The sequence below is a fragment of the Pituophis catenifer genome, unplaced genomic scaffold, assembly GCF_029215685.1.
Source record: "Pituophis catenifer annectens isolate HBS135680 unplaced genomic scaffold, rPitCat1.0.hap2 SCAF_8, whole genome shotgun sequence".
Taxonomy (NCBI): domain Eukaryota; kingdom Metazoa; phylum Chordata; class Lepidosauria; order Squamata; family Colubridae; genus Pituophis; species Pituophis catenifer.
The window spans coordinates 80,496,670-80,513,541 of NW_027256888.1; the positions used below are offsets into that span (position 1 = coordinate 80,496,670).

A 16,872-nucleotide genomic window follows, 5' to 3' on the forward strand; every position below is an offset into this window, starting at 1 on the left:
GTGCTAATTAGCCTGTGCTGAAGCTGAAAGGAGCTGTTTTTTCTTGCTGTTCGCTTGCAAGGAGGTAACTGCTGCGAGGCAGAGGCCAAAGGGTGGGGTCCACTGAGTGGGCGGGGCTACATTCGGTATATAAAACGCACCTAAATTTTCACCCCCTTTTAGGGGGGAAAAAGGTGCGTCTTATAGTCCGAAAAATACGGTAATACAAGATTGGCTTTATTAGGAACTAGAACAGAGGCAGAAACAAGAAATAAGGGGAATATTATTATGTATATTTTTATATAATATGCTAAAAGTAATAACTAAATATAAAGATTAGATGGTGAAAGATGGTGACACTGTATGTTTTAATGATATTGTTATTGTCATTGGAATGGGGGACTAAAATGTTGAACGACTAAATAATGAAGGCCTATACCCAGATTGAGGACCCAAATTGTTGGGGGCAATATGCTATTTAGTATACTGTCGATTGTTGTAAACCGCCTAGAGTCCTCAGAGAGTGGGCGGCATAGAAATATGATTAATAAATAAATAAATATACTTTATCACAAATACGTATAATAACATAATTATTTAAGTATGATCTAAATAACAAATAATATTAATACTATTAGTACTACTTGTATTTAAAGGAATGATACCCAGATGCCTCGCTGTTCATGTATTGACATTGATATATATTCAAAAAATTATACACACACACAAACACAGAGAGAGAGAGTTCATTTAGTGGCCGTTCGAAATCACAACGCCACTGGAAAAAAAATTTTTGTTCAGAGACTTGGCAACTGACTCATATTTATGACAGTTGAAATGTCCCCGGGGCCACGTGATCCTTTTTTACGACCTTCTGACAAGCAAAGTCAACGGGAAGCCGGATTCACTTAACAAATGTGTTGCTCACTTAACAACTGCGGGTCGTAAAACGGGGCAAAATTCACTCGACCAATGTGTCGCTTAGCAATGGGAATTTTGGGTTCATAAGTTGAGGACTCCCTGCAGTCTAGGAGATTTAGGGGTTTTAGGAAGGAAGAGAAGTAGCTGTCGATTCTTGTGGCCATCATCATCTCTTCTAACCCATATAGCCAGATCATCCACAGATAAATCTTATTTTTACTGGTTGCAAGATAGTTTGTATGCAGTGACAATATTTGCAAAGTAAAGAATTAAACCCCATGGGAGAAGATGCCAAATTTTTTGGCCTTTGACCAACACCAGAAATAAAACCATTGCTTTTTTTTTTTTTTCATTCCTGTCTCGCTTCTGTTCTTGCAGGGGTATCAGGAGAAGAACAGGTTCATTGCAGCACAAGGTAAATAATATGTATTTCCTTTGAATTTCTACACTACAAGGATTAGCAATGTGTATTTTCGAATGTCTCCTCCTCCAGAGTTTCCTCAATCTTGCTGCATTTTGCTGCAGTGGCTCCTAATCTAAAGGAAGGAAATGGTTAAAATAAATATGGCTCATTTCTTTGTGATTTTGGGGGGGAAATGCAAAGCTGACCAACTTCTTCCACCTCCCTGAAAGTTTTTGCTTTTCAAGTTGGACAGCTTTCATATCGGATCAACATTTACTGTGTTTTTCGGAGTATAAAAAGAGCCTCGGTGGTGCAGCGGACTAAAGTGCTGTTAAGTGCTAGCACTTAGCTGCCAGCTGCCTGCAATTAGTGCAAGTTCGAATCTCACCAGGCTCAAGGTTGACTCAGCCTTCCATCCTTTCGAGGTAGGTAAATTGAGGACCCGGATTGTAGGGGCAATAAGCCAGCTTTGTATAGAACAACACCGCTTAGGGGGGGCCGAAAGCCCTAATAAGCAGGTATATATATAAAAAAGTATGCAGGCTATTCCTATAATGCATTGTAAGCCGCCCTGAGTCTACGGAGAAGGGCGGCATATAAATTGGACTAATAAATAAATAAATAAATAATAAAATGCAACTTTTTTAGCCCCTCAAATTGGGTGAAAATTTAAGTGCATCTTATAGACCGAATAGGGGTGTTTTTGGCCTCCTGAAACTTTTGTGCGTTGCATTTTCGCCCTCCGAGGCCCCCAGAAGCACTCTGCAGGGCTCCGCATGGCCCATTTTCGCCAAAAAAACAGGCCTGTTTTTGGGCTCCCAAGCAAGTCACATTTTTGTCCTCCCCGGCACTCTGCAAGCCAAAAATGGCACGTTTTTGGCAAAAACAGGCACGTTTTTGGCAAAAACAGGCACGTTTTTGGCAAAAACTACCTGTAGGGAGCGGGAATCCGGTCTGCAGACAATCTCAAACGTAGAAAAAGCTATGGTGGTTTGCGGCGGCTATATCTGAGCTGAAAGTTTAGATGGCCAACGTGGGGAGAAGCGATTCAGCTCATCTTGTTCCTTCTTGATAACGGATTTTTCTCTGCTTCTCACATCTGACGTCTCGGCAGGGCCCAAAGAAGAAACGGTGAACGACTTCTGGAGAATGATTTGGGAGCAAAACACAGCCACAATTGTCATGGTGACCAATCTGAAGGAGAGGAAAGAGGTAAGGCTGTAGTGACTGCCTTGGATATGAAAGCCGGCTGGGTGTCTTTGGGCCAATCACCAGGAGACAGGGAATTCTAGCCTCGCCTTAGCTATGAAAGTTGCTGGGGTGACTTTGAGCCAATCACCAGGAGATGGGGAGTTCTAGTCTTGCTTTAGGCATGAAAGCCAGCTGGGTGACTTTGGGGCAATCACCAGGAGACAGTGAGTTCTAGTCCCATTTTAGGCATGAAAGGTGGCTGGATAACTTTGGGCCAATCACCAGGAGACTGTAAATTATAGTCCCGCCTTAGCTATGAAACTTGGTAGGGTGACTTTGTGTCAATCACCAGGAGACCGGGAGTTCTAGTGCTGCCTTAGCCACAAAAGCCATCTGGGTGACTGGGACAATCACCAGGAGACTGTAAGTTCTAGTGCCGCCATAGTTATGAAAGTTGGTGGGGTGACTTTGGGCCAGTCACCAGGAGACCGGGAGTTCTAGTGCTGCCTTAGCCACAAAAGCCATCTGGGCGACTTTGAGGACATTCCCTGTCTCTCAGCTCAACCTGTCTCATCAGTTTGTTATGGTGAGGAAACCAGGAGAAGGAAGAAGTATTTGATATGTTCACTACCTTGAGTTTATAAAAAAAAAGCAAGAAAGGCGGATATAAATAATAAACAAACAAACAAAACATTTATTTTTGTGTCCCCAGTTGAGCTTTCTTGTAGTAAGGGTGCCTGGAGGAAAATCTTCCCAGCTCTCTGGTGCCGTCTTCAGCTCTTCGTGACTACGCAGTAGCCACAATCACTAATTCAGTACAATCTTGGCATTTTCAACAGTGTGTAACTTGGCAGAAAAATGAAGGCAAAACTCTTCGGTGCTTGCCAGATATTTGGGCTGCTTAGAGAGAGAGAATTTCCACATTATTTCAATGTATTGTCTACCCTCGACCAGCTTGCATTGTCGGATCACTGAGTGGTCTCTTTTCTCCTGGCATTCCATTCCCTGGAAAGTTACACATCACGTCCGGTCCACAGCGCGGCTGCCCCAGCCAAATTTGGACAGGCGTTTAACCAGTGGTGAAATGCAAACATTTTTTGCTACCAGTTCTGTGGCCCTGGCTTGGTGGGCGTGGCTTGGTGGGGGGATCATGTGACTGAGTGGGCGTGGGCAACTTTTTTTTTTTAACTTTTTAAAGCATTTTTTACTACCTATTCGCCCGAACTGGTTGTTCTGCCCCCCTTCCTCACACGGACAAACATAATACCAAGCACGCCTGCCAATATTTTATTAGGTAAACAGATTAGAATTCCTGGCAGACCAAGGTTTTGGCAGCAAACTGCCGAATGCCTGCCAAGACCGTTTTCACTCCCATAAAGCAGAAGAGGACTTATCTTTAGTCTGTTCCAGGAGCAACAAATTATCCATGAGACAAGAGTTTAGTCAATGTTCAGTCCAAAATATATCCAAGCCGAATTTCAGAGATCACGATGTGACTTTCAGGGTTTAACTTTGTCCGTCACAAAGCCTGAAGAGCAATCCCCCCCACTTTTATTCCTGGTGGGGTGTGGCTCCATGCCTCAGCTCAATCTCTGGCCCTCCCACGCCTCTTCCGTTGCTGCGTAAGCTCCTCCCTCCGACGCTGCCTGGGATCAAGCCAGGATTCATCATCCTCGCTCCCTATCAATTGGTGCTCCGATATGCCTTCCTCCTGGCACATCCCAGGCTGTTCCTCCTGGCCTTCTGATGGAACCTGAGGCATTGCCAGAGAGGAGGGTCCTGGAGAGGGAGGCCTTGTCAGTTCCTCCCCATCACCTTCTGAGTCCTCTTCCTCTGTTAGGACAGGCTCAGGAGTCGGGGTCACAACACTGGTAGTAAAATAATGCTTTAAAAAAGTTTTTTAAAAAGGTTCCTATGATCGTGCGGCACAGCTGTGATCGTCGGAACCTTTTTTTAACTTTTTAAAGCATTTTTTAAACTGCCGGTTTGCTCGAACCGGAATGAACTGGTAGCATTTCATCCCTGTTTTTAACCTACAACAGATGCTGATCTCCACCGGGAGAAAACTGACCCTGAGGAGATCATGGGTTAGATCATCTCCTCTTCTCTTCTGCCCTGAATCTTGATCTGTTTTGTGGTCTCTCCTCAGTGTAAATGTGCCCAGTATTGGCCAGATCAGGGTTGCTGGACGTACGGGAATATCCGGGTTTCCGTGGAAGATGTGACCATCCTTGTTGACTACACAGTACGGAAATTCTGCATTCAACAGGTAGGCCTCGCTAGTGTTCGGGGTGCCTGGCCTTCAGAGAGGCAGGCTTATTTACCCCCCATAGGCTGCTTGTTTGATTGCTGGTTTATCTGTTAGGTAAATGGGTGCAAAAATTTCTGGTGCTATATAATGCATGCTGTCATTAAGCTTATCGTAGCCTGTTGTGGCCCGTCAGCGGCCTGTGCAGCTAGGAGCTGATTCGGACAGCGAGGAGGCTGGTGTGGTGCTGTGCCAGCAGTCTGTGCAGCTGGCACTCGAGTCGGACAGTGAGGAGGCTGGAGAAGATGTGGTGCCAGAGGCGGGGATTCAGCCAGGGCCTTCAGAACCTCCAGAAGCTCCCATAAGTAAAGAGGAAGAAGAGGAGGAGCCTCTTCTCGATGCACAAGCACGCAGATCTGCCAAAAGGCAGGAGTGGCTCCTCAGGAGGAGGTCTCCTCGAGAGTAAAGCTTGGGGCTAATTGGCCACTCCCTTAGCCTATTTAAGGAAGGACGATGACTGAGGCAATTTGCAGGAAACAACTTCGTTCACATTCCTTCGCGTCTTGATCTTGTTTCTCTTATCAGTTTCCTGCAAATTGCTTCTGGGCATTCTGACAACCACAGTAAGATTACAGTTATTATTCTTTGGGTTCTTGTCAGCTGTTAATGAAGTTAATTTAACAGTTTGGAAAAGACTGGTTTAAATTAGTAAACTAAGGTTTGTACGGACTTTGTGTGTGCTGCGTTCTTTGGGGTCCGTAGCTGGGGCAGAACATAGCCAGATCAGAACCTGGGAAGTAGGGGAAGGGAGAATGAGAAAAGGAGAAAGAGAAAGAAAGGAGGAGAAATGGAGAGGGGGGGAAGGAAGGAAGGAGGGAGGGAAGGAAGGAAGGGAAAGAAACAGAAAAAGAAAAGGAAGAAAGAAGGAGGGAAGGAACGAGATAAAAAGGGAAAGAAAAGGAAAAAAGAAAGGAAGGAGAGGGAGAGAAAAAGAAAGAAGAAGGGGAAGGAAGGAGACAAAAAGGGAAAAGGAAAAAAGGAAGGAAGGAGAGAGAGAAAAGGAAAGAAGAAAAGGACGGTGACAAAAAGAAAGAAAAGGAAAAATGAAGGAGAAAAGGGGAGAGAAACAAAAAGAGAAGAAAAGAAAAAAGAAAGAAGAAAGAAAAAGAAAGAAAGAGTAAAGCAGACAGAAAATAAAGAGGGAGAAAGAAAAGAAAAGAAAGTGAGAGAGAGAAAAAAGAAAGAGAGTGCTGCTTTGTCTCTCTTCCTCCCATCTATGCAAAGGTATCACCTAGCTTAGCAGGAGATGGGGCTATTGAGAAACCAAGCCAAAATGTGATTTATTAATTTATTTTTTTTAAAAAAAACACAAAGTCATGGTGAGAAAAATAAGGCGAGAAGCACCTCTTCCCATCCCAAATTTCTCTTCTCCTTCTCTCCAGCTTCCCTCTTCCTCCCTTCCTTCCTTCCTTCCCTCCCTCCCTCCCTTCTTCAATCTTCCGGTCTATCCCTCCGCAACAACACGGGGGGGGCGAAGCCAAGGAGGTCCTCGGGGGGCGGGTGGGGGGGCTTCCAGATGTTCTCAGGGAGTAACCCTGGGTAATCTTTGCCACCTTTTCCAACCCAGGTTGGCGACGTCACCAATAAAAAACCTCAGCGCCTGGTGACGCAGTTCCACTTCACCAGCTGGCCGGATTTTGGGGTGCCTTTCACGCCCATCGGGATGCTGAAGTTCCTGAAGAAGGTGAAGACTTGCAACCCCCAATATGCGGGGGCCATCGTGGTCCACTGCAGGTCAGTGCGTCCTTCGTAGAGGAAAAGGGTCATTCCGGGTCGTGCCAGGCGCCATTTTTTAACTGGTGGCCAACTGTGACAACTTCACGAGCAGTGGATGTCAACTCCCAGAATTCCTGATTATAAAATTAAAAGACATTTTTTTCCCCTTCTCCCTCCTCACCACCCTGTCCTTTAGTGCCGGTGTGGGACGGACGGGAACGTTCATTGTGATCGATGCCATGCTGGACATGATGCACGCCGAGAAGAAGGTGGATGTTTATGGGTTTGTGAGCCGAATCCGGGCCCAACGCTGCCAGATGGTACAGACTGACGTAAGTCAAAAGCCCGTCTCTGATGGGATCCATTTCCCCCCACTCCACCTCCCAGATTCTATCATTAGCCTGGCACTTCTCCACTCGTAATCCTCATAATCCTGGGACTGAGATTATGGGATTGGGAATCTTGAGATGATGGGGTTGGGATTGGGAAGCTTGAGGTGGGGATTATGGGGGTGGGGATTGGGATTATGGGAGTGGGAATCTTGGGATGGGAATCCTGGGATTGGGATTATGGGTTGGGATTGGGAATCCTGGGATTGGCATTAACTGTTGGGGATTTTAATTGGATTATTTTAGCATTAATTTATTGTTTTGTTGTTTTATTGTTGTGAGCTGCCCTGAGTCCTTCGGGAGAAGGGCGGCATATAAATATGAATTAAAGAAATAAAGAAATAAATTATGGGAGCGGGAATCCTGGGGTTGGGATTATGTGTTGGTATTAAGAATCCTGGGATTGGGATTATGGGTGGGATTAGGAATCCTGGGATTGGGATTTTGGGATTAGGATTATGAGAGTGGGGTTGAGTTAGGATCCTTTTCCTCCTCCTCCTCCTCCTCCACTCTACAAACCCCATTCCCTTCTAGCACTGATGCCGTGACCTAGTTAGGTCATGAAACGTCACAGAGAGTAGCCCACAGTCCTCCTCCTCTTCCTCCCCTCCTCCTCTCCACAAACCCCATTCCCTTCAGCACTGATAACGTGACCTAGTTGGGTCATGAAACATCTGCAAGGAAACCGCCGAGCTCTCAGAGCACCAAGAATTCCACAGAATTCCAACCCTGAGCTCCAAATATCCTCTTCTGTTGGGAGACCGGAAATGCCAAAGAGTTTTTGGATTGCAAACAGGGCCAAAAAAAGAGAAACGAATAAAATAAAACTCCAGAGCCAAACAAGAATCCTCTCTCCTCTTAGATGCAGTACGTATTCATCTACCAGGCGCTTCTGGAGCATTACTTATATGGAGACACAGAACTGGAGGTGACTTCGCTGGAGGTCCATCTCCAGAAGATTTACAACAAAATTTTGGGGAGCAGCAGCAACGGATTGGAGGAAGAGTTTAAGGTAGGGAGCAATTTGGATCCGTGGAAGCCACTTGCTCAGGGAAGCCTGAGATCTCCAGATCAAGGTCTGGTGACTGAACCGATCAATTCAGCCAAAGAATTTCTCTTTCGCCACGAACAAAAACAGATTCGGGCTGTTCACAATCATAACATTGATGGTATTAAATGCAAGGCCATCCTTTCAACTCGTAGAAGACTAGGGAGCAAAGAGATGGCTGGAATAATATTAATGGGTCTGGGGTTATATGTTTGTTTGAGTGTGTGTGTGTCTCTTGACTGTATTATTTTAAAATATAAAAATGGCTGTTTGTGTATGTTCCAGCATAACTCTGGAATGCCTCGAGCAATTTCAACCAAACTTGGTACACAGATGACTTACTCTCTGGAAACAAATACTGTGGGGGTAAGACACCCCTAACACTCCTCGGAGTGTGGGTGTGTCTGGGTGTGTGTTCCAGCATAACTCTGGAACGTCTGAGCTGCTGAAATGAAAAGGAATGAATTATATCTATAGTGTCAAATCACTTTTGACAGTGATAGTGTGCCTTTTGGATTCAAGTTCTGTTAAGATACAGCCTGTTGTGCCTTAAAATAGCTTCTACTGTACAGCACAGTGGAGTTGCCATGGTAAGTTCCCTCTGGTAAGGGGGATTGGTTCTTTAAAAAAATAAAAAAAACCGGGCAACTCCGGGTTATTAGCTACTTTTAAATAAAACATAATTCAAGCTGGCAAACACATCCAACACACCTTCCTTCCCCTACTGTTCCACAACAACAACTCTGTGAGGTGGGTTGGGCTGAGAGGGAGAGAGTGCACTGTCTCCCGGTGATTGGCGCAAGATGACTCAGTCTAAGGTGGGACTAGAACTCACCGTCTCCTGGTGATTGGTAGAAAGTCACCCAGCAGGTTTTCATGTCTAAGGTGGGACTAGAACTCACCATCTCTTGGTGATTGGGCCAGAGTCACCCAACCGTCTAGCATGCCTAAGGTGGGACTAGAACTCACCGTCTCCTGGTGATTGGTACAATCCCAGCTGTCTAGTATTTCTAAGGCAGGACCGGAACTCACCGTCTCCTGGTGACTGGTACAAAGTCACCCAGCCATCTAGTATGCCTAAAATAGGACTAGAACTCACTATCTCCTGGTGATTGGTAGAAAGTCACCCAGCTGGTTTTCATGTCTAAGGTGGGACTAGAACTCACCATCTCCTGGTGATTAGTACAAAGTCACCCAGCTGTCTAGTATTCCTAAGGCAGGACCAGAACTCACCGTCTCCTGGTGATTGGTACAACGTCACCCAGCTGGTTTTCATGTCTAAGGTGGGACTAGAACTCATCATCTCTTGGTGATTGGGCCAGAGTCACCCAGCCATCTAGTATGCCTAAAATAGGACTAGAACTCACCATCTCCTGGTGATTGACCCAAATTCACCCAGCTGTCTAGTATGCCTAAAGTGGGACTAGAACTCACCATCTAGTGCTTGGTACAAAGTCACCCAGCTGTCTAGGTGGGTATGCCTAAGGTGGGACTAGAACTTACCGTCTCCTGGTGATTGGCACAAAGTCATCCAGCTGTCTAGTATGCCTAAGACAGGACTAGAACTCACCGTCTCCTGGTGATTGACCCAAATCCACCCAGTTCTTTGGCCCTTCGATGCTTATGCCCCTCTTCTCTGTTTCTGCAGAAACTCACCTCCATCAAAATCCAGAACGACAAAATGCGAACAGGCAATTTGCCGGCCAACATGAAGAAGAACAGGGTGCTCCAGATAATCCCATGTAAGGAATTACGTGCTTAGCTGGGGGGAAAAAAACCTTGAAATTCACATTTTAAGGCATGAGAAATCATTGAAGGATCTAACTTTTGTATGTCAGCTTCACAAGATCTGGGATGGAAGGGAGAGGGAAATGTAGAGCTTCATCGGATTAAACCATGAATCGTGGCTTGATGTTCCAGAAAGCAACCGGGGGTTTTTTATATTTTATCAGCTGGGGTTTTTTTCAAAGTACAGGTGGTCCTCAATTTACAACCATTCATTTAATGACTGTTCAAAGTGACCATGGCACTGAAAACAGTGACTTATGACCAGTTTTCACACTTAACGACCATTGCAAGCATCCTCACAACCACCTGATCAAAATTCGGACGCTTGGCGACTTGACTCGTATTTACGACGGTTGCAGTGTCCCGGGGTGTATGTGTGTATGTCACGTAATCCCCTTTTGCGACCTTTGGACAAAGTTGGTGGGGGAAGCCAGATCCGCTTAGTGACCGTATCCCTAACTTAGCAACTGCAGCGATTCACTGACCAAACGGCGGCAAGAAAGGCTGTAAAAAAAGGGGCGAAACTCACAAGTGTCTCGCTTAGCGACGGGAATTGGGGGCTCCGTTGCGGTCGCACGTCGAGGGCTACCTGTGTTTTCTGCAGTTTAGCTTTGCAAAGTGGGCATCGCTGCTGCGTCAGAATGGCCGATGAGAGTGCTTGCAGGGAGACGTCGCCGTTTTTGGGGGGTTGCTATGGAAACCCATCATTTCTGAGCCACATCATGCCAGTCCAGAATCCTTCCTTAAATGCCTCTTACCAAACATTTCTAAAATGGTTTGTCTCTTTTTTTTCCACCCCCCCCCTGCAGATGAGTTCAACCGAGTAATCATTCCAGTGAAGAGAGGCGAGGAAAATACAGATTATGTAAATGCTTCTTTTATTGACGTGAGTGTTACTTTAATGAAGTTTTATAATGCATCATCTTTGTTAAGGATATTCTAGCTCATAACCGATGTTGTGGGTTATTGAGCAGAGTACCCTTTGAGTATACGCATGAAAGCGGCTGGGAGTAGTTGTGAACAATCACAGTTAATACACAAACACACTGAGTTGTGGTAGTCTTTTACTTTTATGAAAAAGTAAAGCAAAGTCCAAAAACAATCCAAGTCATACACAGATAAAAGAGTTAAAAGATCAATATTTCAAGTACAAAGTCTTCTTACCAGTTGTAGTCATACACATTAAAAAAGTTCTTCTTGAGTTTCAAAACAGGAACAAGTTCAATATCAAAACATTCAATAAATAGTAGAAAGCAACATGTAGCTATGATCAAACAATGATCATGCCGAGAGATCAGATAGAGAGTTACAGCAAATAAGCAGGTAAAATGGTGTAGTGTCTACACAAGCCATGATCCTGACTTCCCTTAAGTACATTTGCTATAGAGTTTAGCCAATTAGGATACAGGATGATGCAATACAGTCTTAAAGCAATATAATACCTTTTGACTGCAAACATACATTGTTAGTTTATATATTGCCTGACCAACTAGTTAGACAAATAGCCATTTCCTAACAATCTTCTTTTAACGACACCATAATCCCTTGCGGGATCAAATCTGGGCAACTGAATGGAGCTGAGTTGTTTACTGGCCAGATGCCCTTCCTGTCACCAATGAGTTTTGTTCAGTAGATATATTTTCATCGTGCCCAGAGAGAGAAATATCTGCCTCTACCTAGGATTGAACTCACAGCCTCCTGATTGTGAGGCGAGAGCTCCACCTCTAGGCCACCGCACCACTCATGAGTTTTCTAATGCGAGCTGAGAATATTCAGTCCCTGGTATGAAAGCCTTGAATAGGGTTGGTTTTTTTTAAAAAAAATCTAACAGTAACAGAGTTGGAAGGGACCTTGGAGGTCATCTAGTCCAACCCCCTGCTCACGCAGGAGGCCTGTACTAGGGATTCGAACCGACGAACTGCCAACCTTTCTGACCCACAAGCTCAGTGTTTTAGCCACTGAGCCACCTAGTCAGATTTCTGTGTACAATATTTAGTTTTATTCAAGAAAAGTTCAAATACAAAACGCCAAAATGTTGACCAAAAATAAAACAACCCACGACAAAAAAAGACATTTTAAAAAGTGTCTTTTAAAAAAAAGAAAGCTGAATGTATATACACGTAACTTACTCCCTAGTTGAATGCTGATTAATATGCTACAACAATGTTAACCTCCCACCCCTTACAAAACAGGCCAAAAGAATTTTATACCAGTAACAAAATCGTTAACAGGAAAGACAAGAGGTGATAAGAATAAATCTCTTGGTGCAGTGGTTAGAATGCAGGATTGCAGGCTAATTCTGCTAACTGCCAATTGCCAGCAGGTTGGCAGTTCGAATCTCACCAGGCTCAAGGTTGACTCAGCCTTCCGTCCTTCCAAGGTGGGTAAAATGAGGACCCAGATTGCTGGGGGCAAGAGGCTGACTCTGGAAACCGCTTAGAGAGGGCTGTAAAGAACTGTAAAGTGGCATATAAGTCTAAGGGCTATTACTATTTTCTTTCCTTCCTCCCTCCCTCCCTCCCTCCCTCCCTCCCTCCCTCCCTCCCTTCCTTCCTTCCTTCCTTCCTCTCTTAATTCCCTTTCTCATTCTCTTTCCTGGTGGCTCAGTGGTTAGACTGCAGGATTGCAGGCTAATTCTGCCGACTGCCAGGAGTTCGATCTTGACCGGCTCAAGGTTGACTCCGCCTTCCATCCTTCTGAAGTCGGTAAAAACAAGGACCCAAATTGTTGAGAGGAAATATGCTGACTCTGTAAACTGCTTAGAGAGGGCTGTAAAGCACTGTAAAGTAGCATATAAGTCTAAGGGCTATTGCTATTTTCCTCCCTTCCTTCCTCCCTCCCTCCCTCCCTCCCTCCCTTCCTTCCTTCCTTCCTTCCTTCCTTCCTTCCTTCCTTCCTTCCTTCCTTCCTTCCTCTCTCTCTTAATTCCCTTTCTCATTCTCTTTCCTGGTGGCTCAGTGGTTAGACTGCAGGATTGCAGGCTAATTCTGCCGACTGCCAGGAGTTCGATCTTGACCGGCTCAAGGTTGACTCCGCCTTCCATCCTTCGGAGGTCGGTAAAAACAAGGACCCAAAATTGTTGAGGGGAAATATGCTGACTCTGTAAACCGCTTAGAGAGGGCTGTAAAGCACTGTAAAGTAGCATATAAGTCTAAGGGCTATTGCTATTTTCCTCCCTTCCTTCCTTCCTTCCTCCCTCCCTCCCTCCCTCCCTCCCTCCCTCCTTCCCTTCCTTCCTTCCTTCCTTCCTTCCTTCCTTCCTTCCTCTCTTAATTCCCTTTCTCATTCTCTTTCCTGGTGGCTCAGTGGTTAGACTGCAGTATTGCAGGCTAATTCTGCCGACTGCCAGGAGTTCGATCTTGACCGGCTCAAGGTTGACTCCGCCTTCCATCCTTCTGAGGTCGGTAAAAACGAGGACCCAAATTGTTGAGGGGAAATATGCTGACTCTGTAAACCGCTTAAGGGAACACTGTAAAGCACTGTGAAGCGGTATATAAGTCTGCTATTGCTATTTAGGAAGGAAAGAAGGAAGGAGATGTGGTGGCGCAGTGGTTAGAAGGCAGTATTGCAGGCTAATTCTGCCAACTGCCAGCAGTTCGATCCTGACCGGCTCAAGGTTGACTCAGCCTTCCATCCTTCCAAGGTGGGTAAAATGAGGACCCAGATTGTTGGGGGCAAGAGGCTGACTCTGTAAACGGCTGAGAGAGGGCTATACAGCGGTATATAAGTCTTAAGTGCTATTGTTATCCTGCTTCTTTGTGACGCCCTGTTTTGACGTTCCCAGGGTTACCGTCAAAAGGATTCCTACATCGCCAGCCAAGGACCGCTCCAGCACACCATTGAGGACTTCTGGCGGATGATCTGGGAGTGGAAGTCCTGCTCCATCGTGATGTTGACAGAGCTGGAAGAGAGGGGCCAGGTGAGCCGCTATGGAGAAGAACATCCAGAGCTGAGGTCTTCAAACTTGGTCGCTTTTAAGACTTGTGGACTTCAACTCCCAGAATTCTCCAGCTGGTAGTGATGATGACTGACGATCAGGCAACTCAGCTGGGATCGTCAGAGGCTTTTAAAAGCATTTCTTCTACAACCTCTTCGGCCAAAAAAATGCTTTTAAAAGTAAAAAAAAAAAGCCTCTGACGATCAGGCAACTCAGCTGGGATCGTCAGAGGCTTTTAAAAGCATTTTTCCTACAACCTCTTCGGCCAAAAAAATGCTTTTAAAAGTAAAAAAAAAAGCCTCTGACGATCAGGCAACTCAGCTGGGATCGTCAGAGGCTTTTAAAAGCATTTCTTCTACAACCTCTTCGGCCAAAAAAATGCTTTTAAAAGTAAAAAAAAAAAGCCTCTGACGATCAGGCAACTCAGCTGGGATCGTCAGAGGCTTTTAAAAGCATTTCTTCTACAACCTCTTCGGCCAAAATAATGCTTTTAAAAGTTAAAAAAAAAAAGCCTCTGACGATCAGGCAACTCAGCTGGGATCATCAGAGGCTTTTAAAAGCATTTCTTCTATAACCTTTTTGGCCGAAGAGGTTGTAGAAAAAAAAATGCCTCTAAAAGCCTCTGGCGATCCCAGCTGAGTTGCCTGATCGTCAGAGGCTTTTTTTTTTTACTTTTAAAAGCATTTTAAAAAAAAAGTTGGCCATACCCACCGAGTCACATTACCCACCACCAAGCCACGCCCACAGAACCGGTAGTAACAAATTTTAGATTTCACCCCTGGTCTGAGGGGAATGTAATTAAGAAACTATTAGAATGTGCAGAAATGGATAGATTAACGTCTACTATTAAGGACAAAGAAGAAACTGAATATTTTTTGATATGGGACATAGTCTATCAGTGGAATAGACAATAGAAACAGAAGTTAGAAAGGAGATATAAAAAGAGGAAATGTTAATGTGGAGAGTTGTTAAAAAATATGATAAGTATTATTATATTAATATAGTGTTAATATTATGGTGATGAATACTAGAACAAATGTTGGTTATGATTGTTTAAAAATAACTGTACACAGATCACACACTGTTTGATGGAAGTTGAATGTTATATAAATATAACAAATCAAACACGAAGGAGAGGACATGAGAGGACTTCTTCTCGATGAACTTTCTGATGGCCCTGTCTTTCCTGTTTCCTGACTCGCTAGGAGAAGTGTGCTCAGTATTGGCCTTCGGACAGCTCTGTATCTTACGGAGACATCGCCATAGAACTGAAGAAGGAGGAAGAGTGTGAGAGCTACACAGTCCGCGATCTGCTGGTGACCAACAACAGGGTACGTGTTGAGAAACCCAGCCGTAGCTCTGCAGGGACCCACCAGTCATAACCGGTTTCACGGTGTCTGGAAAAGGATGCAGAGCTCTGATGATACACTATCTAGGTAGCCCTCGACTTACGACCACAGTTATATGTTAAATGGCCAAAGTTACGACGGTGCCGAGTGAATAGTGCTTATGACCGATCCTTTTGAGTTTTTGGCATCCCAGCATTCCCACACTCATCTGGTAGCTCGGCAATCAGCTCACATTTTTGATTGGTTGCAGTGTGATCGTGTGATCTCCATTTGCAACCTTTCCCGCTGGCTTCCCCAGAAAGTCAATGGGGAAGCCAGCAGAGAAGGTTGCAAGTTGCTAGAGTCAGTCTCTTCCATCCTTCCCAGCCCCTCTGCATCTGCACTTGCGGCCCTCCAGCCCGCGCACCTTCCCTGAACCTTACTACACCGCCCTTGCCCATCCTCCCCGAGCCACATCATGCCTCTGGGACACCCTTGCAAACCTTCCCTGAGCCTTGCTGCACCTCCCTCGCACCTCCATGCACCTTTCTCACCACGCCTTCTTGCACCCTCATGCCCCACCCCTCTCCACACCCACCAGCAGCCACCTACTTCCTACCGGCCTGCTTTCAAGCCACTTTGAAGACTTACCACTTCCTGCTGGCTTCCCCAATGACTTAGCTGGGGAAGCCAGCAGGAAATTCCCTGGCGTAACAATCGTGTGGTTCGCTGAACGATGGCAACCGAGACCACAGAGATTGCCATCCTTAAGCAATGCAGTCATGTTTTACAACTGCATTGCTAACTATTGGAAAATCTGGCCCCAGTTGTCACCATAAGTCAAGGATTACCAGCAAATTATTTTCCGCTGTTTACAGCCTGCAAACAGTGTGTCTTTTAAGGAAGAAAGCTCTGTTGAAGCAAAGGATCGGTGGGGTGGGGTGGGGTGGAGGGAAGCTGCAGTGTTAGCAGGCTGTTTCAATCCTTTCGTGGTCAGGCAAGCTCCTTGGATCACTCTGGATTGAGGGATCACGTGAAGATCACATGAAGTATTAGTACCACTTTACAAACCCTTAGTAGGGCCACATTTGGAATATTGCATCCAGTTTTGGTCGCCACAATGTAAAAAAGATGTGGAGACTCTAGAAAGTGCAGAGAAGAGCAACAAAGAGGATTAGGGGACTGGAGGCTAAAACATATGAAGAACGGTTGCAGGAACTGGGTATGTCCAGTTTAATGAAAAGAAGGACTAGGGGAGACACGATAGCAATGTTCCAGTATCTCAGGGGCTGCCACAAAGAAGAGGGAGTCAAGCTATTCTCCAAAGCTCCTGAGGGCAGGACAAGAAACAGCGGGTGGAAACTAATCAAGGAGAGAAGCAACTTAGAACTAAGGAGAAATTTCCTGACAGTTAGAACAATGAATCAGTGGAACTACTTGCCACCAGAAGTTGTGAATGCTCTAACACTGGAAATTTTTAAGAAGATGCTGGATGACGATTTGTCTGAAGTGGTGTAGGGTTTCCTGCCTGGGCAGGGGGTTGGACTAGAAGACCTCCAAGGTCCCTTCCAACTCTGTTATTCTATTCTATTATCATTATTCTATTATTATATTAATATAGTATTAGTATTATGGTGATGAATACTACAACAAACACGTGGGCTATGATTGTTTAAAAATAACTACAACTTAGAAGCAATTTAGAACTGAGGAGGAATTTCTTGACCAAACAATGAATCAGTGGAACAGCTTGCCACAGGAAGTCACGAATGCTCCAACGCTGGAAGTTTTTAAGGAGAGATTGGGCAACTCTTTGTCTGCAATTGTATACGGTCTCCTGCTCGAGCAGGGGGCTGGACTAGAA

At 45.2% G+C, this 16,872-nt stretch overlaps 1 protein-coding gene across 4 annotated transcripts in view; it reads left to right on the forward strand.

Moving 5' to 3' along the window:
• Positions 1–16,872, forward strand: part of PTPRA (protein tyrosine phosphatase receptor type A) — a 138,220-nt gene that overhangs the window by 116,322 nt on the left and 5,026 nt on the right. For all 4 annotated transcript variants that reach the window (XM_070949061.1, XM_070949064.1, XM_070949065.1 and 1 more), the window contains 10 exons: positions 1,279–1,315; positions 2,418–2,515; positions 4,644–4,763; positions 6,370–6,536; positions 6,715–6,850; positions 7,770–7,919; positions 9,604–9,697; positions 10,553–10,629; positions 13,528–13,662; positions 14,886–15,011. In XM_070949061.1, coding sequence (XP_070805162.1) covers positions 1,279–1,315; positions 2,418–2,515; positions 4,644–4,763; positions 6,370–6,536; positions 6,715–6,850; positions 7,770–7,919; positions 9,604–9,697; positions 10,553–10,629; positions 13,528–13,662; positions 14,886–15,011 — 1,140 coding nt within the window. The remainder of the gene's footprint in view (positions 1–1,278; positions 1,316–2,417; positions 2,516–4,643; positions 4,764–6,369; positions 6,537–6,714; positions 6,851–7,769; positions 7,920–9,603; positions 9,698–10,552; positions 10,630–13,527; positions 13,663–14,885; positions 15,012–16,872) is intronic.